We start from the raw sequence: 24,856 nt of genomic DNA on the forward strand, positions 1-24,856 counted from the left end.
ATAAAACAGGAAAGCTAAACAGTGTCATTTCTCAATTTTATTTAGTGTTAAAGAATATGAGATTTATGCATTTCTCTACAGAAATTAGAAGAGTTTCCAGAAAATTTAAGTTCTTCTGCCTTTTATAAAGACATATACACATAAATATTTATATTTTGTATCTTGTATATCTACTTACAACATATATTGGGTTTGTATCTGGATTATCATATAGACTTTTCTTTAATGATATCTGTCCGCTAATTGAATTCAAACGGAAATAGTCTGTACCAGGTTGGAAGCCTATCAGACCATAACGTATCTGACCCTAAAATTAAAGAAATTTCAAGTTAAATGTGAAATAATGCAAGCAAATATTTCATCTCATCATTGTCTATAATTTTTGTCTATTTTTTAGTTTTTATTTAGCAATATAAATCATTACTTAAAAAATACTGATTTCTATCATAGACTGTCAGTTACTCAAGTCGTCCAGTCATGATGGATCAAATTTTAATTCAATCATATCACAGAATCTATTTTTAAATTATATCAATCATTGTATGTTAAAACTAAGATGTATCCCAATAATTAAAAAAAAAAATAAAAAAAATATGACTTTTGCTCAGAATATTACAGTACAACATATCTAAATCAAATCAACGGATCAAACCTTCTTGTCATCAAAATTCTTAATTTTTGAATTAAATATTGTTCCAAAAAAATACCTGTATATCACTGTCAGTTGCTTGTACTGTTTCCACGGTCGCATTGACGGCATGACTTATAAATATCTGTTTCTGGTAGTCAGATAAAGAGAATGTAGGTGGTCCTTGTAGGTGTGTAATGGTAATACGAACTGTAGCCTCCACTGTCTTTACTGGCAGTCTGTTGTCAGAGGCTTGTACTTTAAACTGAAATTGTAAATTGTTGAAAATATTTTAAAGGGATTACCATAGTTACCAAAGAGTAAAGTACTCTGAAGTTTGATTTTTTGATTTTTTGTGTTTTAACACACTTTTAAGCATCGCTTTTGGGCTACTTCGTGGCAGTCAGTTTTTATTTGGTGGAAGAGTGTCCCCGGTGAAAACCACCAACATTCGATAGGAAAACTCTAAGGAAGCTATTCCAACAATCTAACAATTCTATATCACTTTATCAATGTATTTTTTTTTTATCTTTGAATTATAAAACAAAACAAACATAAAAGTCAAATCAAATTTAAATATATTCCATGCCTATCAAAGTTACTGTACAAATTAATTTATCAGCAAGTATTAGGAGTAATTCTAAATTCAAATCTATACAATACAATCTGCAGGAGATTTGTTTTGACAAACCTTTACACTTGTAGTAAAGACTTTAAGTCCATGTTTTGCTATTAAGAAACCCCAAATGATTAACATAAATGTAGAAGAGTGCAACTACACATGGTGTGAAATATTACTCTCATGCCTCGTTCACACGGACATTTAATTCGAATTGAATTGGAATGTGAATCGAATTCGCTAATTGCATTCACACACTCTTCTTTTTTAATTCGAATTGATTAGTATTGGCTAATTCAAATTGATTCGTATTGGCTAATTCAAATTACCAAATTCGAATTAGAAATACGTTTTTGATAATACGAATTAAAATAATGTCGTTTAGACAGTATAGTGAATTTGACATGCATTGTTATTCGAATAAGAATTGACGTTAGGACGTAAAACATTTCGAATGCGAATTAAACTAATTGAATTAATTAATGCGAATCGTTAATTAATTTGAATTATGTGTGAACTCAGCATCAAGTTGATCTTAATTCGTGAAATATGTTAACAAATTGATTTAAATTCATATAATAGAATTCTTTGTCAAGTTGAACCAAATTTCTACCCAATTGTAGTTGATTTTTCGTACTAACATGCTTTAAAATATATAGAAACTTAATAGTATAAAATTGAGAATGGAGATGGGGAATGTGTCAAAGAGACAATAACCTGACCAAAGAGCAGAAAACAACTGAAGACCACCAATGGGTCTTCAACACAGTGATAAAATTCCACACCTGGAGGCATGCTTCAGCTGGCCCCTAAACAAAAATGTGTACTAGCTTAGTCCATACTTATTACTAATTTATATTCAAAATATATTTACCTCGAATTGTGTTGGTGTTCCTGCTATTTCTAATGATTTCACCAGGTATATTCCACCATTTGATTGGTGCACCAGGAAATATGATTTGTCATTTGCATTTCCCATGCTTGTGAATGTCACTTTATCCTATAAAGATTTAGTAAAAAATCTGTGATTAGAATGTTCACTCGTAATGCCTTTTGAATATTTGAATGTCAAACTTAAACTAAAACTAAAAACAGGTTTGTATCTTGTTCAATTTGTACATTTATTTAAAAATAAAGACTGTCATCATCAATGAAACAGGGGAAAAAACTTGTAACAAATTAATTTTTCAATTTTGTGTAAAAATTAAAATTGAAGTGAAAAAACCCCAAAAACAATCAGAATCTGATTCAAATGAGCAACATTAAATATAAATAAATCTAAAGAGTTGTCTACCTTGAAAACTTGTCTGTGCAAACAGCATGTTTTAAACTTAGTAGTGCTTTGAGACTATTCTGACAAATTCAAAGTTTTGGGGTTTAATTGTCATGAAAATCTGACAAATTCAAAGTTTTGGGGTTTAATTGTCATGAAAATCACATTATTTATAGATTTACACATTGTTCTATAAATAGAAATTTCAACTTTAATATCATATAAACGTATTTTCATTTCTTTATATTTGACTGAGTTTTGTCTCCGAATGACCTTAGATTTTGTCTCTGAATAACCCTTTGACATCAAAAAACAATCATTTTGTAATAACGATCAAATATTTTAAATTGTGATGTACAATTTGACGGAAACTTGTGTTATGACGGCCAAATTTGCATAGATGAGTAAACATACATGCCAACTGTCACTATTTGCGGGGGATTTCCCCCATGGAGGTTCCTAAATTGAAATTTTGAAAGATCAATTTTGTCCACAATTTCAAACAAAACAGTTAATTTTACAATGACTCTCGGCTTATGAAAGCAGGAAGAAGCCAAAAAACAATATTAAAATTTAAAATGTATTTGAAGGCCCCCTTGAAGGTTTTGTAGGACTATGACAGCCATCTTGCAAGCAAAACCCCCATGGGTATTTGAAAAGTTGGCAGGTATGAGTAAAATACATCTATTTGACGTGAAGGACCTACCCCATCTGTATCAGGTGCTTGTAGTTGTATGATTGAGTCACCAACTTGATGATTTGCACGTAAGACTCTGGTGTACAACGATGTGCTGAAGACTGGTCCCGATGGATTACGATCAACATTGATAGTCAGGGTACCAGTTACTGGATTGGTAGGCCAATCAGGATCTATAACTTCAACTTCAACCTGTAACATAGTTATTTATTTCTTAAATACTATAAATTCAGAAATAATTGAGAAATTTAGAACTGCTATTTTGGAAGAATAAACAAAACTGTGATATTAATCATTGCTATTTTAGGAAAATCTGCATACAGATATAGATATCTAATTCAGAGTGTGAGTTCTTAATATTGACATACTCACCCAGTCACATACTTGGCAATAATTTCCTATTAGATAGTACTCATGTTATATAAGCATAAAATATTTTGTGATTACCCCTTCTTACACAGCTTTAAACAAGAATGTGTCCCCAGTACACAGATGCCCCACTCCCACTATAATTTTCTATGTTCAGTGGACCTAAAATTTGGGTCAGAACTCTAATTTGGCAATAAAATTAGAAAGATCATATGATAAGGAACATATCTACTAAGTTTCAGGTTGATTGGACTTCAACTTCATCAAAAACTATCTCGACCAAAAACTTTAACCTGAAGCGGGACAGACGAACGGACGCACAGACCAGAAAACATAATGCCCCTTTACTATCGTAGGTGGGGCATAAAAATCTGACAAATCAGAGAATCATCTTCAATATAGTATTGAAGAATGCTGATCACATTTTTGTATTTTGTCAATTTTAGTGATTTGTATATATAACAAAATTCAATAAAAATTTCAATTTTTTGTATCTCATTAACTGGTAACATTAAGTTAAAAAAATTCAAATGAAATAACTGCAAAATTAAAGTGTAAAACTGAAACAGTACTATTTATAAAATCTATAACTACAATTTTGAACCAACTCGTACCTTATACTGCATTCTCTGGAGGCCATCAGACAGAGGTCGGTTCCTGATCTGTATCTGGCCATTAGCTGAATTAATCTTGAAGAATGTCTGAGCTACTGGATCACCTATTATTCTATACTGCAATGGGTAGTTAGCCTAGAAAAATATATCACAATTTGATGTTTAATCATCTTTGTTAATTGATTTCTACAAATTAAATAGCTTTATGTTTCAAGCAATGAACTTAAAAAAAAGGGAATTTCAATCATTTGATAATAGTTGTTTCTGATTTCCCCCCCCCCCCCCCCCCCCCCATTTATACTGATTGTTTTCCTATGTCTGTAGGTAATACTTTTGTACAAACTACATACTGTGAATTAATTTATTTTTGTTATTTGAGAAAATCTTGCATTTTCATGGACATTTGATTTTGCTTTTTTTTCAAAGTCTGTATGTGCCTGTCCCAAGTCAGGAACCTGTAATTCAGTGGTTGTCGTTTGTTTATGTTTTACATATTTGTTTTTCATTCATTTAATGTACATAAATGAGGCCAATAGTTTTCTTGTTTGAATTGTTTTACATTGTCATTTCTGGGCCTTTTGTAGTTGACTATGCGTTGTGGGCTTTGCTCATTGTTGAAGGCCGTACGGTGATCTACAGTTGTTAATTTCTGTGTCTTTTTTGTCTCTTGTGGACAGTTGTCTCATTGGCAATCATACCACATCTTTTTTTTATATAAACATCCCAATAGAAAAACTTTAATTCGTTGAACTTTTAATTTTGTGGTTAACCAGTACCTGATGTCCTTTGGAATCTGTGAAAATTGATATCCAACAAGTATTTATTAATCTACAGAAGCTTGTTATTTAAATACAAAATCATACTAACTGCTTTGTCAGCGTCTCTCCCATTAACAGTAAAAATGGCTTGGTCAACCTGGACACCTTCACTGATATTAACAGTAGCTGGTAGATTGGCAATTATTGGTGTATTTCTGTCTCTAGGTACATTGATGATAACCAGTTTGTTGTCCGTTCGTGGATTTGGTTTTCCATTATCTGTCACTTGTATCGTTACCTGTAATTGTTAAGTTATTATATAAATAGCATAGAAGATTAAAACCATTTTGTATTAGTATATCTTATTTTAAAAGTTTGAGGCTACAGTTTTTACCTAATGTTATTGTACATGGCAAAATAATAGAAAATTCAATTTACATTTGCAAGCTAGATCAACGAATTAACAAACAAAATATGTAAAATGGACGAAATTTGAATTCACAACAAATTAGTCATCAACACTTTCAGAACTATTTTCCATGTGTAGGAATTTAAATTTGTGATGTCATGAGACCAGTTAACACAAAAAAATGTCTTAGTCGCCATTACCAATAAATAAGACTTGACATACAACAATTACATTAATGTCACATAAAACCTACATCATATTTTGTGGTCAGATCTGGATCACCATGTAGGCTTGTCTTCAGACTTAGTACACAGGTTTTAGGATCAACTTTAAAGTATTGCTGTGCTTTGGCATCTCCAAAAATAGAACATTCAAGATCAGTCTAAAAATAGAAAAAGACATTTTATTAAAGCTTACATAATGTTTATGTACCTGTTATAATCTTATGACTCCTTTTTTACTAAGTTTACTAATAGCATATATCCTTCACAAAAAAAGTAGTAAAATGTAAAATGATTTTATTTTTCATGTCACAAATTTAAAACTTCAGGTGTTTTCATCTTTTTATGTTCAAATAAGAAAAAGTAAAGGCAGACTTGTTTCAATTTTATTGAAGTTATATTTTTTACACAACACAGAAAGAAAAAATTTTTTTAAAATTTTAAAATTTTAAAAACTTAAAAAATTCCACATCTTTAAACGTTTTTGACCATAGTTGTGCAAATGTTTCAATATCCTATAACTAAAACGTGAATATAATATACATACACTGTCAGGATCTGATACATTGTGGGTCATGGACCAGAAGTCTGGGTTAGTGTCGGGTGGTAGAGTGATGGTCTCTTGTTTTGGCTGGAACTGTGGTCCATTAAGATTCCTAGCCACACTGATGACAACATTTGCTGTAGTCCTCAAAAGTGGTTTTTGGTTGTCATAGGCAACAACTTTCAGCTAAAAATATTTCAAAACATAAAACTTAGATATTTCAGATATTTAAATTTATTCTTTTATGATAACCAATTTAAACTTCTAACACAATTTAGAAAAGCCATAGGGACATGAGAGTCTTTGCTCAGCCCTTATAATATACATGCAACTTAGTGGAGGGGTGTTTACAAAATTCAGTGAAAAAACTATGTGAATTATGTTTTTTATCCTTTATTGAACTTTTGATGTCATCCCTAAAACATGCAATGAATTCACTCTTTTTCAACATTTAAATGAAGTGTTTTCACAATTCTCAGTACATGTATATCTGTGTACATGTTCAAATAAGACAATTGATAAAATCTGACTTATATTGCTTTTAACAACTTCAAATGTACCTTAAAGTTTTGATTTACTGTTTATTCAAAGAACATATGAAATTCCATCAAATTATACTTACCATATAACTGAGAGATTTAGTACCATCATTCCTTAGATCTTGGATGATCTTAACCTGACCAGTACTGCTGTTTACTCCAAAGAAGTATGGTGCCAATAATTCTCCTGCAACTTCATATATAATGGAACCCTGAAAAAAAATTAAAAAAAAATTAACATAGTCCAAAAAATAAATTTATATCATGTATAGAGAACTGCAGACAACTTTTGTGAAACATGTTTTTTCTTTTCTTAAAGATATAAGAAAAGCATAATAATTTGATGCTTTACTTTTCTTTTGCTTAAACAATGCAAAATTCTAGTTCCAAAATAACATGCATTGCAGGTATCTAATGTCACAGTTGTATTTGTAAACAATGCAGATCAAAATGGACATTTTTTTTTTATGTTGCTCACTAGAAAATTAAACCAATTCATTCTGAAAGGAAGGTTACCGGTACATGTTCTGATTAATTATTTGATCATTAAACAGTTGGTTTTGTATTCAAACATACCAAAGTTGGATTTCTTGATGCTTGGACTTGAACAACATCTTTTCCTACTGGATCATCCTCTCTCAATTGGGCATTATATGATGGAATACTGAATCCTGGGTAATTCAACCGATTTACACCAATTTGAACAGTTGTTGTTACTATTTTGGGATTTGGCTTTCCATTGTCTGAGACACTAATCTGGCACTGAAATTAAGAAGAAAAAGTTACATTTTTAGAATTAAAAAAAAAAATTAACAAAATCAAAATAAAAAAAAAAAATCAAATTAAAAAAAAAGTAAAAATCAAATTAACAAGATTTTTTTTTTTTAATTATTGAAAGGTTACTATCCATATTTAAAAATGAAAAATAAACCAAAAATGTAACTCTGACTTTAAAAAAAAAAATCTCTTCAAAGACAGTTTTCTGATTTCTATTTGTCCTTTTTTTCAAACACTAAATCTCAAAAAATGTTTTGAAATCTGAATACTAAGATTTACTAGTATACTTCAAAAGAAAAGAAACCATCATGAATGATAAGATAATATTCTCATGGAAATTATCTTGTTGAAAGTTTACTTACTGTAAAGCTAGTATCAGTTGTGGTCCTAAGATCTTTACCCAGATATACATCACCAGTGCTTGGTATAATATAGAATACATCTTGACATCTGTTGGTACCAGTTATTGTAAATACCAGATTGTCCTGAAATATAAAGGTACCAGATATTTATTCACAAAGGGAATGACTATTTATATGAGATAAGTGATACAGATAAGATCTGTAAAATGTAACAAAGGCAGTATGGTTAAAAATATGAATTTATTTTAATCAATTACCTCCCTTCTTTAACAAAAATAGGCAAATATAAAAAAAAAGAAGCATCAGCAGAAGAGCTTTCCAAAAGTTAATAATCAGGCCAAGCTGTGATGAAATGATTTGACAGTGACATCAAAAGCAAGATTTGTTAAATGTAAAAACAATTATGTTAAATTTAAAATTAACATTGAACATAATAAGCATTGCCTGTAGAACCTTAATCTTAAACTGAATTTAATAGCGTGGTTTAACTTGTAATACTGTGGATTTATTATAATTCCAAATGTGATACCAATTTTCATGTATTTTGTGGGTAATAGTAAATCATCAATTAAATTGTTCAAAAAGTCCAAATTTCTTAAAGGCTTGTATGCAGACTTTAAAAAAACATGAAATCAAATTTGAATGAAAATTGGAACCAACATAATAAATGAATCAAGAGTAAAAAAAAAATGTATTTTTGTTAGCAGCAGATCAGATGAAATCACTGAAGTATAACTTACCCCATCTTTATCTGTAGCATTGAGTTTGATGACTTTGTAACCAAGGTTTTCATCATCGTCTATAGACACAGCAACAGTGGGTGGAGAAACTACAGGTGGGTTATCGTTCCTGCTTACTGTGATGGGAATGTTGGTTTCACTGTAAATATCTGGGGTGTGTCTGTCAAAAGCTCTTACTGTTAGCTGTAGGAAAAAATAACATATATTCAAAAATTACATTTTAATTTTATTAAAAAATAGTAATTTTTCATAAAACATGTATAATAAGGTGACATTACAAACAAATTTGGGTCATGACTTTTAAAGTCAAGTAGTGATTTTGTTCAGCTGAAAAAGGTGAAAAATGACTTAATTACATAAAACTGTCCATACTTCAATAAAGAACTTATCAAGTTTTCTGTAATTTCCCAAAAGTTATAAGTGTATCCCACTGTAAAAATCTTATCAAGAAAGCATAAATGCGATATTTTTTATTTGCATTTATTGAAAAAAAGTAATGCACTATGAAGTATCTTTATAATCAAGTTCACATTTACTTACAGTATAAGTTAAGGAATCATCCGTTGTCAGGTTATTTTGTACAGTGATCAATCCTGTGTTTTCATCAATCTTAAAATAGTATGGTGTTGGTGGCTTGCCAACAATAACATAAGTAATATTAGCATTAGGTGCCGTGGATGGAGGAAGAGCTGACACTGTGACCTGTGGGGTTCCAACAGGGGTATCTTCTCTTAGACTGATTGAGTAAGGCCCTCCAAAGGTTGGTGGTGGAACACGTCTAATGGCGAAGGTTACAGTCGTGTCTGTATGTTTGGATGGATTACCAGAGTCAGTAGCCCTGACAGTCATCTGAAATATATATATATATATGGAATTAATTTCAAATCTATCAGGATTATAAAGTAAACAACATACTATTAAAAAGCAAAAAAAAACATTCAATAATTTTATGTGTTGGAAGCTCTTTTCTGGATTTACCTTCATATGAAACACTCAATGCAGAATATTTAAAAGCTGAGAATGTATAAGAACTGAAACAGTTATTAAACTTTATAGTTATTAAATTCTGCGAGGTGAACCAACGCCTGTGAAATCGTTTTGGTAGAGTCCCTGAAGTGGATACCTTGGTATGCCGGGTTGTCAAATCATGCAAATGAATGCAATCCTTAAATAATAATTAAAATTGACAACAACACTTCAAAAGATCTGCAATTTTATTATCTATGTCTACATGTTTCGCCTGCAAGGCAGGCTTCATCAGGACAATTTTTATACAGAAATTGAGCCCCTGAAGTACTCAAAGTGGTGCATTGAATTTGACGTCGTCATGGTGAGAGAAACAATGAAAAGTGAAAGTAGCAATACAGAGTTATAAATAGATAAGATAAATATAGAAAATTAAAGTTTGTATACAATGTAACTTGAGTTCGTTTATAGTTATTAAGTTAATGCAAGTAGCCTCTAAACAAATGGTTTCCATGATTTTTTTTCAAAGCATATCCATTAGAACAAAGATTTAGAAAAGTTGTTATTTTTTTCAATAAACAATTTGAAAATCAGTAACGTAAGTTTGTTTTAGTGAAAATAGTGGATTTACATCAAAGAAAGTCCAACAAAGCATGCTGTTAGATTTCGTTTTCAAATTAAAAAAAAAATTGTCATTTCAGAGTCTTATACAGCTTACTAAGAATAGTTAAGAAACACTATTTTGGTAAATGTACCTACCGTAAATGACTGTTCTGTGCTTTCTGTCAATGGTTTCTTTGGATAGATAACTCCTGTCTTTTCATCAATGTAGAAATACCCAAATGATGCTCCATTGTTATTGTCAGAAATTATCTGGTATGTTACAGAATCCTACAGAAATAATCAAATCAAAATTAAGGTAAAAATTCATATATATCTGAAGGATATGTTTTAAAGTCATTTAAAGTTTAGTATTTACCCTGACTGATGGAACAATATTCTGTTTGTAAAAACAACACTTAAGGATAAAAAGGAAGGGCGCTTGTCTATAAAAAGAATACATTTCCTATGAAGCTTGAAAAAAAACCCTGGAGATATATTGCACCCCAAGAGGATTTCATAGAACTCTATATTAAAGGGACTGTATCCCTTCAAGCATTAATTAAATAAATACCAGAATGTACAATATTATTGTTTTTCATTTGACAAATGGACCTTTCACATTGACAAGGAAAAATGATTCATACATTTAAAATATTATGAACTTACCCCATCACCATCAATGGCTGTGATGTTTATAACTTCTGTGCCCATTGGGTGTAATTCTGACACTGATTTGGAGTATGGTAGACCAATAAATGCTGGAGTGTTAACATTACGGTTGACTGTGATCTCAACGTTAGCTGTTCCCTTTATGTCTGGTGAAGCACTGTCATATGCTACAACTTTAAGCTGAAAAAGACAAAAGATTAATTTAATTTACCAATGTCAAATTTTTATTAATAGAATAAACTGGTTTTGAATTGAACATCGAAAATTAACGAAAAAATATAAATTTTTATTAAAGGAAAAAATAATTTAAATAAAAACAAATTAAAAAAAAAAACTTAAAAAAAAAAAATGGAAATGTATAAAGCAAGCTTGTTGAAAAATTTAAATAACACTAACAATTCTATTTTCTTTCCATAGTTGGTTTTAGATATTTAGGACATAATAATTGGAAGTTGTTACAAATTGCTTACGGTAGCAACTTTGCCAAAAATTCCTGGCAATTTATGCTCCTTTGACGCATTCCACATTTCTATTCTCAATTTTATTTGCAAGATATAAAGTTAAGAGAAAGAGAAGGAATTATTACTTACAATGTATAAATTCTGTGCTTTGGCATCATTTTTCAGATTTTGTATGACACTAATCTGTCCAGTTGTAGAATTAACTGCAAAGAAACTTGGTGCAGGGTAGACTCCGTCAACTTCATACATTATTTGTCCCTGCAAAAATATGTTATAATGTGAGTGAACATTATTACAATATCTCAAACAAATTATCAAACTATAGGATACTTTAAATAGACATGATATTGACAATAATCTTGTCGTGAAGCTGAAAAGTTAGTTGAAGGAAAGATTAAGTAAATAATTTTTTGAAAATATGTGTTTCCCCCTAAACTTTTTTGACAAAATTTATCAAAACTGATATCTTTTAAAAATATTTCTCTAATTCTTTGTCAATTTATCCTTTTCTGCACCCATTGTAAAAAAAATAATTAAATCAACGTGTGGTTCGTTTGATCACAGTTCTTCATTGGTTAAAATCCGATTATGACGTTGAATTTCTTGCTTTCCTTTGAATTTTGTATTGTGACAGCATGAAAAAAGGCGACCATGCCTCTGATGATGTCACATAGAAAGAACACATCTTTTTGCAGATCATATGAAAAGAAGTAGTAAGTTTGCCTGCATAATGTTAGAAAATCATTAGAGAAACAGTTAAATTTTAAATATTTAAAACGCTCGGGCAAGCCTCACATTTTAAATTTGAAAATTTAACTGTCTGGAGAGAATAAATATCGTTTACACTTGATGCAGTGGTAGAATCTATATTTATCAACAATATATATTTACATTCTGTAAATTCAAAATTATATATAAGATTGTAATTCTTCAACAAACGTCATTAATCCTCAGTAAACAATCACATTTTTATACCATTAGTAGCCATATGCTTTTTCCACACATCTTGTAATAAAATATGACAATAAAAAATTAAGAAGACATGTCTTGTCTGAGTAAATTAAGAAGACATGTCTTGTCTGTGTAAATTAAGAAGACATGTCTTGTCTGTGTAAGTTAAGAAGACATGTCTTGTCTGTGTAAATTCATTTCACACTTTAACAATGGTCAATGCCACCATTTAAGAAAATTCCCGAAACAGCATGGCTTAATATGGCTTCACATCTTTTGCATCAGACAAGACAAAATTTAACTACAGTGATGTTTTTTTTGGTCATTATTAAGGTATAAAGTATTATATAAACTATTGACTTACTCTTAGATCGTTGTCAGTTGCTGCAACAGTAACAATGACGTTTCCAACTGGTTCTGTTTCCACAATGTTTGCTGTGTATGTCTGAGTTGGGAAGGTAGGTATGTCTTCATCCCGGTCAACAGTAACAGTAACAGGGGCAATGTCAGACTTCTCTGGATTTTTCTGATCCCTGGCTGATACTTGGAACTAAGAAAGATACATATAATATTACACATTTTTCAATCATTCCTTTTTGAGGTTTAATTTTGTTAATTTTGCATATATATATATAGGTCACCCTTAAAACTAGAGAAATGTGACCTTATTAAAGAAGTGACCTTGTGGTTCTTAAAAGTAAAGATATCAGCAGAATAACAAGAAGACATTTTTTAGTTTTAAAGTGGTGAACTTTACAGCCTGTGATATTTTCCTGTAATTCTCAAATCTTTTCCAACTGAAGTCTTTTAAAACCTGTGAAAGGACAGTTGTGAAATTGTTTTAATATTCTCTGACTAAAACTGTAAAAATTTCAATTTGAAATAAGAAAATTTATAAAAAGATAACTTTTAAGTCATGATATACATATATATGTACACTTACCGAAAATGTCTTTTGATTTGTGGAGGCCAGGTCTTTGATTAATGTCAGCTGTCCTGTTACAGGGTTTAAGTAGAAAAACTCATGTGGTCCATTTACTATTTCATATACCAATGTATCCTAAAAAAGAGAAAATATTATGCAGATTAAAAAGGAAATTGAAATCGTATGACAATATAAAATATAAATATATTTGATAAAATTCTATTCAATCTATAAAAATGCAAATAGGAAATTCAAAATTTATCTGACAGAACTACACATATTTAATCAAAATGCTATTCAATACATAAAAAGGCAATAATCTCTGTTATTTGGTCTCTTGTGGAGAGTTGCCTCATTGTCAATAATACCACATCTTTTCTTCATAAATAGAAAATACAAAACATATTTGTCAGTACAACACACCATAGCAGCAGCTGATTCCTCTTAAAAATTGCATTTTATATGAACAAGAACAACGGACTTGACAAAATATTCCTTAAAGTGGTAGTCTATGTTTACTGTGGATTCGTTATTTTTCATTGAATACCATTTTTTTCGTGGATTTCTTTAAGTACAGGTGAACAACGAAATCTAATGTTTTATAAATAAAAAAATTCTTAAGAATTGCATGCAAACTTCTGCAAAACCATGATATTAAATATCTATGAACATGTGAGTTTTCCTTAATCCAAGAAAAAATTGAATCCACGAAAATAAATGAATCCACAAAAATAAATGAATCCACAGGATTTAAATATTTTTATTTTTTTTTCAATTCTTACCCCATCTCCATCAGTAGCAGTGACCGGTGTACCAACATGTTGTGCCACCTTGTACTGGTCAGTGATTGGGAAATTATAGACTGGTGGTACAAAGTCTGGAGCGTTCAGATTACGTGTCATATCTATAGTCAGCATCGATTCCGTTGTCAACTCTGGTATTTCAGAGTCATATACAACTATCCTAAGCTGAAAAATTAGAGAAAGAAATGTTTAATATTTGTAAATAACTATATAAATAAATTAAAATAGTCAAACATGTATAAAAAAAGTCCCCCTCCACACAAGAGAAAACCTTTTAAGGGAGATAACATTTGAATTGATGTTCTAAATACATAGATATTATTTATACAGCGGGAAATGAAAAGGGTCATTGATTAAAAGAGATGACCTTTTTTGCAGTTTGTTTGTATATAAATTCGAAGTAAATTCTGAAAAACGACAATAAATTAGCTAGCTATGAAAAGTCTAACACTTAAGGTTACTTTAAATATGAAAAGATGAAACTGATATAGTTAAACAATTTAGAAAGAACTAAATGCAAGCCCAATCTTTAAGCTATATTCAAATGCAATATTTCTAGAAGGTAAAGATGACTTACCTTGTACTGAAGCTCAGTGTCATCTGATGTTAAGTTGACACGAGGGGTGATAACTCCAGTTGTAGAGTTGATCTTAAAGAAGCTTGGCCCTGAACTGTCTCCTACAATAGCAAAGGTCAGCTGTCCACTGGTGACCTATAAAAAGAATTTCAAAGGGCATTCATTAGTTAGATCAATACTCTACATTCAGAATTGAATGCATGCATTTATAATTTTAAATCACTGATTACTGTTAAATATGCGATATACTCAAAGGCATTTTAATTTTTTTTGCTGACATTGTCAATGCATTGCTTTTACTATTACACACTTTTTGTTTCAAAAATTCCAATAGGGAATATATATTACATTATTGTAGTAATAAACCATTATCTAAGACGTTTCGGCCACTGGCCTTCTTCGGAGTTTCTATACTATCCTCCTTTGCTGAATGGTAGACAATATAACTATAACAAACTGTCATTTTTTTTTCTCAATAATAAAAACATAGCGAGAATTTCTAAATTGACGATTCTCATTTTTCCTACATTATTTCCATCCCTCAACTTTTACAGATAAATTTTACTACATATCATGTGATATTTACTGCTAAATCAGGATCCTGAGCTGTAACCTGGTACACTAACTGTGTAACTGGTGTATCCTCTCGTAATTGTATGGTACCAGGGAGGTTAGAGAAGGTTGGTTTAGAATTCTTCACAATGTCTACTGTCAGGGTGGCATTGACAGTGTTCGGTGGACTTCTCTGGTCACTTGCTTCAATGGTCATCTAGATAAATGCATAACCATGATTGTTATAATTCAAGTGGCTATGGTTAACTAAAGATGGTCACACAAAGAGTGTTGAAAAATCTTAATTCTTCAGAAAAGGAAATTAGAATTTACTAATTCTATCTTTTTCAAACAGTTTTAATTAGGATTACTGCTTTAGGTAGATTTGTATGTACATAAGAAAGAATAGGACATTGAAGAAATTTTGAATGCATACTTTTTTATAATACATTTAATTATTATTTCATGGCTATTAACTTTAAGTTACGCTTAATATAATTGAACTTATCATAGACACACAGAAAATTTTAGTTGCCTGCAAAAGACCCACCAGTGACAAATGAATGAAACAAAATTAAAAAGGCCAAATAAAGTCTGAGGTACAGACACCAAAAGAACATCTTTTCTTATTTTATCTACGGAGTGACTTTTATTTTGGTCTATGAAAAAATAACATCTTAAATGTGTTACACACTGAATAACCAACCTGTGTATTGTGTTATTTTAAAGTGTTCACAAAAGGCTTTAAACACAAACTAGAGGCTCTAAAGAGCCTGTGTCGCTCACCTGACTATAATAATAGTCAAGTATCTCCAACTAGATACCCCAATGATGATTATAAAGGGCAATAACTCCTAAAGTGGTCAACAGATCATTTTGGTCATGTTGACTTATTTGTAGATCTTACTTTGCTGAACATTATTGCTTTTTACAGTTTATCTCTATCTGAAATAATATTCAAGATAATAACCAAAAACAACAAAATTTCCTTAAAATTACCAATTCAGGGGCAGCAACCTAACAACGGAATGTCAGATTCATCTGAAAATTTCAGGGCAGATAGATCTTAACCTGATTAACAATATTACCCCATGTCAGATTTGCCCTAAATGCTTTGGTTTTTGAGTTATAAGCCAAAAACTGCATTTTACCCCTATGTTCTATTTTTAGCCATGGCGGCCATCTTGGTTAGTTGGCCGGGTCACCGGACACATTTTTTTAACTAGATACCCCAATAATGATAGTGGCCAAGTTTGGTTTAATTTGGCCCAGTAGTTTCAGAGGAGAAGATTTTTGAAAAAGTTAACAACGACGACGGACGCCGGACGACGGACGCCGACGGACGCCGGACGCAAAGTGATGGGAAAAGCTCACTTGGCCCTTCGGGCCAGGTGAGCTAAAAATATAGTCATTTTTTATAATTTAATTCTAAATTTCATTTGAGTTGGAGAAAATCATGAAAAAAATGTTGATGCGTCAAGGTCACATGACTAAATAATGGCTATGAGGTGATAGACAAAACACTGTCAGCCAATCAGAAGATGTGTTACATCTAAATTATTTGAAAATAAAAACTGTCTGACTCACCACATACTGTGAAACAGATGGATTTTTACTTGGTGACTGTCTAAGGTACACATCACCAGTACCAGACTGAATGTAGAAATAGTTCTTGTCTGCTGGGGGTCCAATAATGGTGTATCGAATTGTATCCTGAAATGATAAATTATCAAATAGTAATCTCAAATAATGAGATTATCTAAGGTTTCACAAACAAGAAGGAGTTTCTAGGCTACAAAATGATAAGTAAGAGTTGAGAGACCATTGATAATTTGTTGATCTTTTTTCCAAGGCAAAGACAATGCTTATAAGATCATCATTTTCTTACTCAACTTGACGTTAAAAAAACATTCTCAGAATAAACATCATTACAATCACGTTCAACTTAAAATAAACAAAGAAATGAACTTTTTAAAATGGTTTTATGCAAAATTTTAATGTAAAAGTACAATACTGTTATAACAACGTAAATATTTAAATCTTCACATATTGATAAAGGTAGATGGCTATCTAAAGTCAAGCAGCAAATTAAATACATATTCAGGACGTGTCACTTAATTTTTAACATTGTATTTTAAATTGATAAAAATACCATATTATACCTGATCATTATCCGAAGCTCTAACAGAAGCAACGACTTGTCCAAACGGATGGTATTCATTTATCTGTACTCGGTAGTTGCTGTTTGGTGTAAAGATCGGAGAGTTGACGTTACGTCTCACGGTAATGTTGACGTTACCAAATACTGCATTGTCTGGCCAGAATGAATGGTAGGCTTTGATTTGTAACTATAAAAAAGAACTTTGTCATGAAACTATGACTATTTTTAAAATAGCACTGAATTTTCAATCTTCAGAGAAAATAAAATTATTTCAACCATTTATTTAATTGCAATATTCTGATAAAAAAAAATTCTTACCTATTTTATGTTTATCAGTTCAGTATAATTTTAAGAAATCTGTTATTGGATTCATGTGAAATATATAATGAAGGTGTCTCATATTTTAACTGAACATACTTTTTAATAAAAGTGTTACACTTTAACATTTACTCAATAATATATTTCATTAATTATTTTTGTCCTCGTAAATGCTGTGCTCTCATTTTGATAAATCAATGATTTATATAATGTAAATAATTGCTCATAACAGAATGTAGTCTTACCAAGAAATTTGTCTCTGTGGTTGTCAGAAGCGATTTATTAACATTAACATTGCCGTTATTCTCTACACTGAAATATGCTATAGCCAATCCATCTCCAACAGCCTCATACTGGATAGAACCCTGAAATAAATATATCAAAGTTTTGTTAATTACATATAGATTAAATTAAAGAAATTCTGAAATTTCATTTAGCCATGTCCAATTAAGGTGGTACCTAACACTTTAACTAAAATTAATTTGGCTTGTTTAATTTTCCTTAAATTTTGACAAAGTATTTACTTTGACCCTTTAATAAAAATATGAAAATTTCACAAATTGTGAACCAACCGTTTTATCAGAAAAATTACACTGGTTATATAGGAGTTTGACAGACACTAATTTTGATCTCTGAGAAGCTTAATAATCCCTGTACAACACAAAGTAATTAAAACTTTTAACTGACTTTACAGAGTTATCTCCCTGTAGTGTTAAGTGCCACCTTAAATTATATCCAAAACTATAGCTTGATTTCAAGCCTTCTCTTTGCTGTCTTGTGATCAGTGAACAAACTAGAATGTATAAACATATTGTTTTTATAAAAAATAATCACTCTTTAGTTGTCATACCCTTGAATTACTGAACTGCTTTTTACATTTGCCAATTTTGAAATCCCAAAGGCAGTAATGTTACATGTTAACTATGCAAGACATTAAAAGTCAACAAACCATGACTGAAGGTGCAGGGCCAAATAACCTCTGTTGAAATGAAAAATGCAAATGCTAATACAACTGCATACCAAATATCATTGACCTTTGGGCAAGGTGAGCTAAAAAGTTATAACTCATCAAAGCTAACTTTAATGAAATCAATTTTTTGAGACAAAACCTCAAATTTTAATTCTATAAAAAATAAATTTATAAAAGTATATAACTTACAGTAGGTTCATTGTCGTTATCTGTAGCCCTTACAGACAAGATCAAACCAGTCCTTGTCTCCTCAATTGTGGCAAAGTAACTTGACAGGTTAGGTTGATACACAAACTGTGGCGTGTTATCATCACGGTCAATGGTTATTGCCACTGACGCTTCTCCATAGTTTTCTGGTTTTCCTTGGTCACGAGCTCGCACTCTGAACTGTAAATTATAAAATTATGATTAAGTTTAATGCAAACGTGCCTTAAAAAAACCGCTGATTTTACTCCTTACAAATATATTGTCAGATCATATGTTTTTGAACATCATATGAGTTCCTATAACGCATGCTTTTTCAGTGGAAATTGTGACTTCACATGCATTCAAATCCAAGGATACAGATAACCCTAAAAATCCCTGAACAAAGCTCAAATGCACTAAACAATATCCGTCAACCATCTTATTTTCTAGGCATTCTGGGTAATAATTTCAAAAGCAGACACCAAAGCATTGCTTTTACTTACTACCATCCTAAGTAATGTATACAATTGAATGGCGTACCATTCTTGTATTTTTTTATTCCGAACAACTATATCACCCGCATTTCTTTGACTCTAAAATATGAGAATGATATAAACAGGTAGTTTTTTCTTTTTTATTTGTTGAGTTGTTGGTGTTCTAACGTTACCATATAGATTTCTCTCTTGTTAGCAGAAACTTTGAAGTAAAATTTGTTTAAAGAAACTTCAAAATTAAAAATCTTCAAAAATAAGAAGTTGGTGTTTAACCATTTTGGTTAAAAAAATAAAGATCAGACTCTTAAATACTTTTTAATATTTACATTTTGTAAGGTTGGCAGCAGCAAAATAGGAAAATAGTGCAGCTTTTTGAAAAGCTGCAATGAAGAAAAACAACTAAAAGCTGAAAATTCCTCTTGATTAGTAACTGATTATACTATTTTCCACAACTTACACTGAAAGTCCCTGTAGGTGCAGACTTCTTCAGATTATCTGATACAAAGATGATACCATTTTCTGCATTAATGAAGAAATACTTCTTGGCTTCTATACCATTAGCATCCTCAATGATGCTGAACTTCACTACATCCTAAAATATAAAGAAAAGTATTATTCCTTTTGTACTTTTAAACAATCAAAACAGAAGCATATTGGTAATTATTTATTTTTGAGATATTCTATAAACTTCTGCTACTATTGCATAAAGTTACTGCCAATAGCTTGGACAGTCAACCATGGAATTGACAGCAGTAGTATTTGTGGTAAAACTAAGGGTCTTGGTGTGTGAGTTATCTTTAGTGATAACTGTCCTGTTAATTCTGCCATACCCGTAGCCAGGGGGGGTTTCTTGAAAACAAATAAGCACTATTAAAGTCAATGTTCTGTTCAAATTTTGACTGTTCAAGTCCAGTTTGTGAGTCCAACGAACCCCCCCCTTGGAAATTCCTGGCTACGTGGCCTGTCTGCATTTGAGAGTTCAAACCCCACTTGTGTTCAGGTATGACTGACTTCTATCTTGATTGAAGAGAATGAACATTTTTCTGTTGGAGGTGGGTGATTCTTTCCAGGGACTTCCATTTCCTATTCCAATAACTAGTTGCCATAATAAAGTAAAAGATGCTAAAAGAGGCATAAAGCATCCAATCACAAATAAAACAAACCAATCAAAAATGACTTTACATCTCATGTTGCATCTGATCAAGTTTTCTTGTATTAATTTAAATAATTTTTTAAAAACAGTACCAGTACTTGAAATTTTTTATTTCAAAATTGAGAATGAAAATAAAGAATGTGTCAAACAGACAACTCAACCAAAGAGAAAAAAAATAGCCCAAGGTCACCAAGGGGTCAATGTTACAATTGTGAACTCTAAACTCACCCCATCACCATCTGTTGCATTGACAGATATAACAGCTCCACCGATTGGATAATTCTCCTTGATAGAAATAGAATAAGATGTTGCTAAAAACACTGGGCTGCTTGGATTGCGGTTCACCTTGACATTGTAACTCTGTTCTGCTCTGACATCAGGAAGAGCAGAATCATAGACCTGGATACGGAGCTAAAATACAAGATAACATATTCATTAGACTAATAGAACTAGAGTTTCAGCCAACAAGGTTCAAACATGTATATTATATATTTTGAAATTGTTTGTAAGAAGAAGGGGACACTCTAAAATATTACCATGCAATACAGTTCTATAAAATTGTACGCTTCCAATCATATTGAGCTACTGTAAAAACCTTAAACAACAATACAAATTTCTGACACCAAAAGAGAAATTTGTATGCCATAAAGCTGTTTTTGATTTTAGATATTTTATTTTTCAAAAATAATTCTAAACAAAAGATATACAGGTTATTTAAATAATAAATAGAACATCAGGATAGTATATACTCAAGAAAACAATTTTAAGACTTCTTTTCAATATGGACTTGCATAAGAATCCTATAATTTGTGTTGTGATTGGATAGGAGTATTTATTTACTGTTTAATCCAATAAAGTAGGTCGATCTAAAGTTATGTGAGTAAAAACTTACTGTATAGTCCAGTAAAGTGAGAGGATCTGCTGACAGTGCAGCCTTCAGTGACATGTGATTAATAACTTACTGTATAGTCCAGTAAAGCGAGAGGATCTGCTGACAGTGCAGCCTTCAGTGACACATCTCCTGTTGCTGGGTTCACAACAAAGAAATTCTGTGCTGGATAAACTCCAATCAATTCATAAACAAGCTCTTTCTGCAAATATACATAGATAATTTCAATACGATTTGAACAAAAAGAAAACAGAAATATAGAAATGTACTGTTGATCTGTTTCTATTTTTCGTTTCGAAAAAAAAGGGGGGGGGGGTCAAAGTTGTCATATGCTTATCATTCATTAATATTTGTAAGGCATAAGCAGACCAAAAAAAACCAACTTCAACAATATAAATTTATCATGAAGATTTTGTAAAATGTGTTTTGTTAAAGCAGGATGTTGGAATACTCAGGTGTCGGCTTAGGCAGGTTACACTGTATCCACAAAAATAAATAAATGAATTCACAATATTACCTTAAGATCTGGATCTGTAGCATTGACTCTGTAGAAATTAACATTCATTCCTTGGTCAAATCTGATTTCTGTGTTAAATGTGGAATCGGTAAACCTTGGTGGTATGTCTGCTGCTTCACGGAGAATCTGTATCTGGACAGTGGCATTTGCTGCTTGACCACGCCCATCCATAACTTGAACAATCATCTAATCAAGAAATATACCATAATATAAACATATCAATATTATATATGACAAAAAGAATTAGATATAATCAGCCCATATTTCCAACTTCTCAATCCAAAAATATTTTGCTTCTAGTAGTGAGTAATAACACATTCTTCAGACAAATGTTCACAAGACACATGTCTATCAAATACTAATTTACATTTTAGTTTTTCCTATTAATATCTAAATTTGAGGAAAAGAAAAAATATTACTAATTATCTAATTTAGATACTTACATTATAAGTATTGACAGGTGTTGAGTCAGAGGTCAGTGGTTGTTTGTTTACAATTACTCCTGTACTCGGATCTATGAAAAATATGTCCATACCATTGCTAGTAGCTTGTGCTATCTCATAGGTCAAGGTATCCTAAATAAAGAAAATAGAACAAAATACAAATGCTTTTTTTACTTCATATAAATATATCTTTTAATTTCATACAAATTTATTTTTTAATGTCATACAAATATATTTTTTTAATTTCATACAAATATATTTTTTATTTTCATAGGGAAAGAATTAAAATAAAACAAGAATGTGTCCAAAGTACATGGATGTCCCATCCGCACTATCATTTTCTATGTTCAGTGGACCGTGAAAATGGAATAAAATCTCATTTTTGGCATAAAAATTAGAAAGATCATATCCTAGGGAACATGATAACTAAGTTTGAAGTTGATTGGACTTCAACTTCATCAAAAACTTTCTCGACCAAAAACTTTAACCTGAAGTTGGACAGATGGATGGACAGACGAACAGACAAAAGTGTGAACAAACAGATGGATGCACAGACCAGAAAACATAATGCCCTTAAATGGGGAATAAAAAAACAAATTCCAGATAACATATTTTTGAAATGATGTGTCGTCTGCTTTAAACAAATCTTATAATCAATGTAAATAATGCTTTATTCTGTTGATTTTTTATAAGCTATCTCACTTTATTATGTAGAGTCCAGTCCAGTCAAGGTCATTAAAAACTTCTATCATCAACTTTATTATGCATCTTTAAAATGGTGTTATTTATACATAATTTAGAATGCTTAAAAAAAATATTTCTCAAATATTTGTTATTTTATTTATTTGGAAAGTGCAAAATTATCCCTAAATTACAGCCTTTTTTATTTGCTCTACTTGTATTGCCGATTTTTCTGTGGTGTTTGTCCATTATTCTCCATTCTGTAAAACCCCATTCAGACCCTCATTTATTAAATTATGTATCATACCTTATCTTGATCTACAGCATTAATATCAACAATTTCTGAGCCAACAGTTGTATTCTCTCGTATCTGTACGAAGTAGTTAGATGAAGGCTGGAACTGAGGAGCATTAGGATTCCTATTGATGGTGATAGTCACATCGGCTGTTGCTCTAAGACTAGGGATCTGTGAGTCATAGGCAACCACTTTAAGCTGTAAAATAAAATAATTTCAGACCTCAATTTTACTTTTAATTATCTACAACAAAACATCCATCCTCTTTTTGGTGTACATTTTTTTATTACTAAAACTTTATATAGGAGATTTAAACTATTTAAACTGTACATGTTTACTTTTTTTCATAATTTTCATAATTTGTCTTTGTCAACTTGTATTTGTTTTACATGTAAACTTGACGCACCTTGCAGGATCCAGGATTAAGGAATTTATTCATTGTCAATCGGTACTTGACTTACATGTAACTAAACTAATGTGTAGGAACCAAGATTGTTTTTTTTATCCATTGTTTTATCTGCATTGTTTTAGATATAATTTAACTAATGCATAGGATCCAAGATTGACGATTTTATACAGTGCCTATCTGAATTTGATAAACATGTAAATTAACTGACCGTGTAGGTTCCTAGATTGAGGACATCGTTTCTCACGTCTCTCTTTACTGTAACTGTACCATTAGTCGAATTAACAGCAAAGTAATCTGGAGCAGGATACACACCAATGGCTTCATAAACCATTGAGCCCTGAAAGTATCAAAGTTCAAATTTCATGTGACAGAATTTATTATTTAATAACTTGCTTCTTCATAATGAAGTTCTGAATCTTAAAATTTTGTTTAGAATGTAACTAATGCACAGAAAATCTTATATGAGTGTAAGATTAGGGGACAGATCCAGCCATTTTAAAATGGGGGGCTCCTAACCAAGGATAAAGGGGGTTTCCAACTATATGTCCCCATTCAAATACATTGATTGTCCAAACATAGCAGGGGGGGGGGGGTCCAATCCCTCTCCACTGGATCCACCACTGAAGGTTGTTTTTTTACACAAAATGATGCAATATCTTAAGATCTTCCTGTCAGATATGGCAACAAGAGGAAAGCCGTGTCTATGTGAATGTATATATGTTAAGGGATAACATCTCAATTTGTGAGAATATGGCTACACTGTTAATTTACCATTTCAAACAATAATGCATTCTGGGTAGAATTTTTGAAGTTTAAAACCAAAACAACTTGATTGGTTAAAAACGTCCTAGACAATGAAAATTTAACCAATCACAAGATGTTATTTAGAGTTTAGGGGTACAAACAATGAAATTATCCACAATCCTTAAGTTCTTAAACAGTCTTAAACTTTACCTTGAGGTCATTATCCACAGCATTAGTATCTACAACAAAATCTCCGACAGGTCGTGATTCCTCCATCGGAACTGAATATGCTGATGGATTGAACTGTGGTTGAGAATCAAAATCCATTGTGATGGAGATCGTACTAGTTCCTGTCTTTTCATTTACACGCCTTTGATCCCTTGCGTAGACGGTCAGTACAAAACTAGCGGGAGGTGTTGGCGAGGTCAAAAGTTTACGAAGATACAAAACACCTGTGTCTGTATCATAGCTAAAGTATGACATAGTTTGTACAGAAGCTATTACAGAATATCTAGGTATGTCCTACAAAAAAAAAAAAA

General features: G+C 31.2%; 1 protein-coding gene across 1 annotated transcript in view; it reads right to left on the bottom strand.

The window, feature by feature from the left end:
• The window catches only part of LOC134726423 (uncharacterized), a 159,751-nt gene that overhangs the window by 22,287 nt on the left and 112,608 nt on the right, over nt 1-24,856 (bottom strand). Inside the window, exons 122-154 of the mRNA XM_063590826.1 lie at nt 24,528-24,839; nt 23,782-23,910; nt 23,177-23,362; nt 22,189-22,320; nt 21,746-21,931; nt 21,302-21,430; nt 20,568-20,750; nt 19,644-19,778; nt 18,696-18,893; nt 17,782-17,901; nt 17,220-17,405; nt 16,645-16,770; nt 15,092-15,274; nt 14,506-14,640; nt 13,908-14,093; nt 13,144-13,260; nt 12,565-12,750; nt 11,379-11,507; nt 10,786-10,968; nt 10,276-10,407; nt 9,091-9,399; nt 8,551-8,733; nt 7,811-7,933; nt 7,248-7,433; nt 6,755-6,883; nt 6,136-6,318; nt 5,621-5,749; nt 5,068-5,256; nt 4,201-4,335; nt 3,227-3,409; nt 2,122-2,247; nt 708-893; nt 179-307 (exon numbers count right to left, since the gene is read on the bottom strand). Of these exons, the coding sequence (XP_063446896.1) occupies nt 179-307; nt 708-893; nt 2,122-2,247; nt 3,227-3,409; nt 4,201-4,335; nt 5,068-5,256; nt 5,621-5,749; nt 6,136-6,318; nt 6,755-6,883; nt 7,248-7,433; nt 7,811-7,933; nt 8,551-8,733; nt 9,091-9,399; nt 10,276-10,407; nt 10,786-10,968; nt 11,379-11,507; nt 12,565-12,750; nt 13,144-13,260; nt 13,908-14,093; nt 14,506-14,640; nt 15,092-15,274; nt 16,645-16,770; nt 17,220-17,405; nt 17,782-17,901; nt 18,696-18,893; nt 19,644-19,778; nt 20,568-20,750; nt 21,302-21,430; nt 21,746-21,931; nt 22,189-22,320; nt 23,177-23,362; nt 23,782-23,910; nt 24,528-24,839 (5,463 nt within the window). The remainder of the gene's footprint in view (nt 1-178; nt 308-707; nt 894-2,121; nt 2,248-3,226; nt 3,410-4,200; nt 4,336-5,067; nt 5,257-5,620; nt 5,750-6,135; nt 6,319-6,754; nt 6,884-7,247; nt 7,434-7,810; nt 7,934-8,550; nt 8,734-9,090; nt 9,400-10,275; nt 10,408-10,785; nt 10,969-11,378; nt 11,508-12,564; nt 12,751-13,143; nt 13,261-13,907; nt 14,094-14,505; nt 14,641-15,091; nt 15,275-16,644; nt 16,771-17,219; nt 17,406-17,781; nt 17,902-18,695; nt 18,894-19,643; nt 19,779-20,567; nt 20,751-21,301; nt 21,431-21,745; nt 21,932-22,188; nt 22,321-23,176; nt 23,363-23,781; nt 23,911-24,527; nt 24,840-24,856) is intronic.

This window comes from Mytilus trossulus, chromosome 7 (assembly GCF_036588685.1).
Source record: "Mytilus trossulus isolate FHL-02 chromosome 7, PNRI_Mtr1.1.1.hap1, whole genome shotgun sequence".
Lineage (NCBI taxonomy): Eukaryota > Metazoa > Mollusca > Bivalvia > Mytilida > Mytilidae > Mytilus > Mytilus trossulus.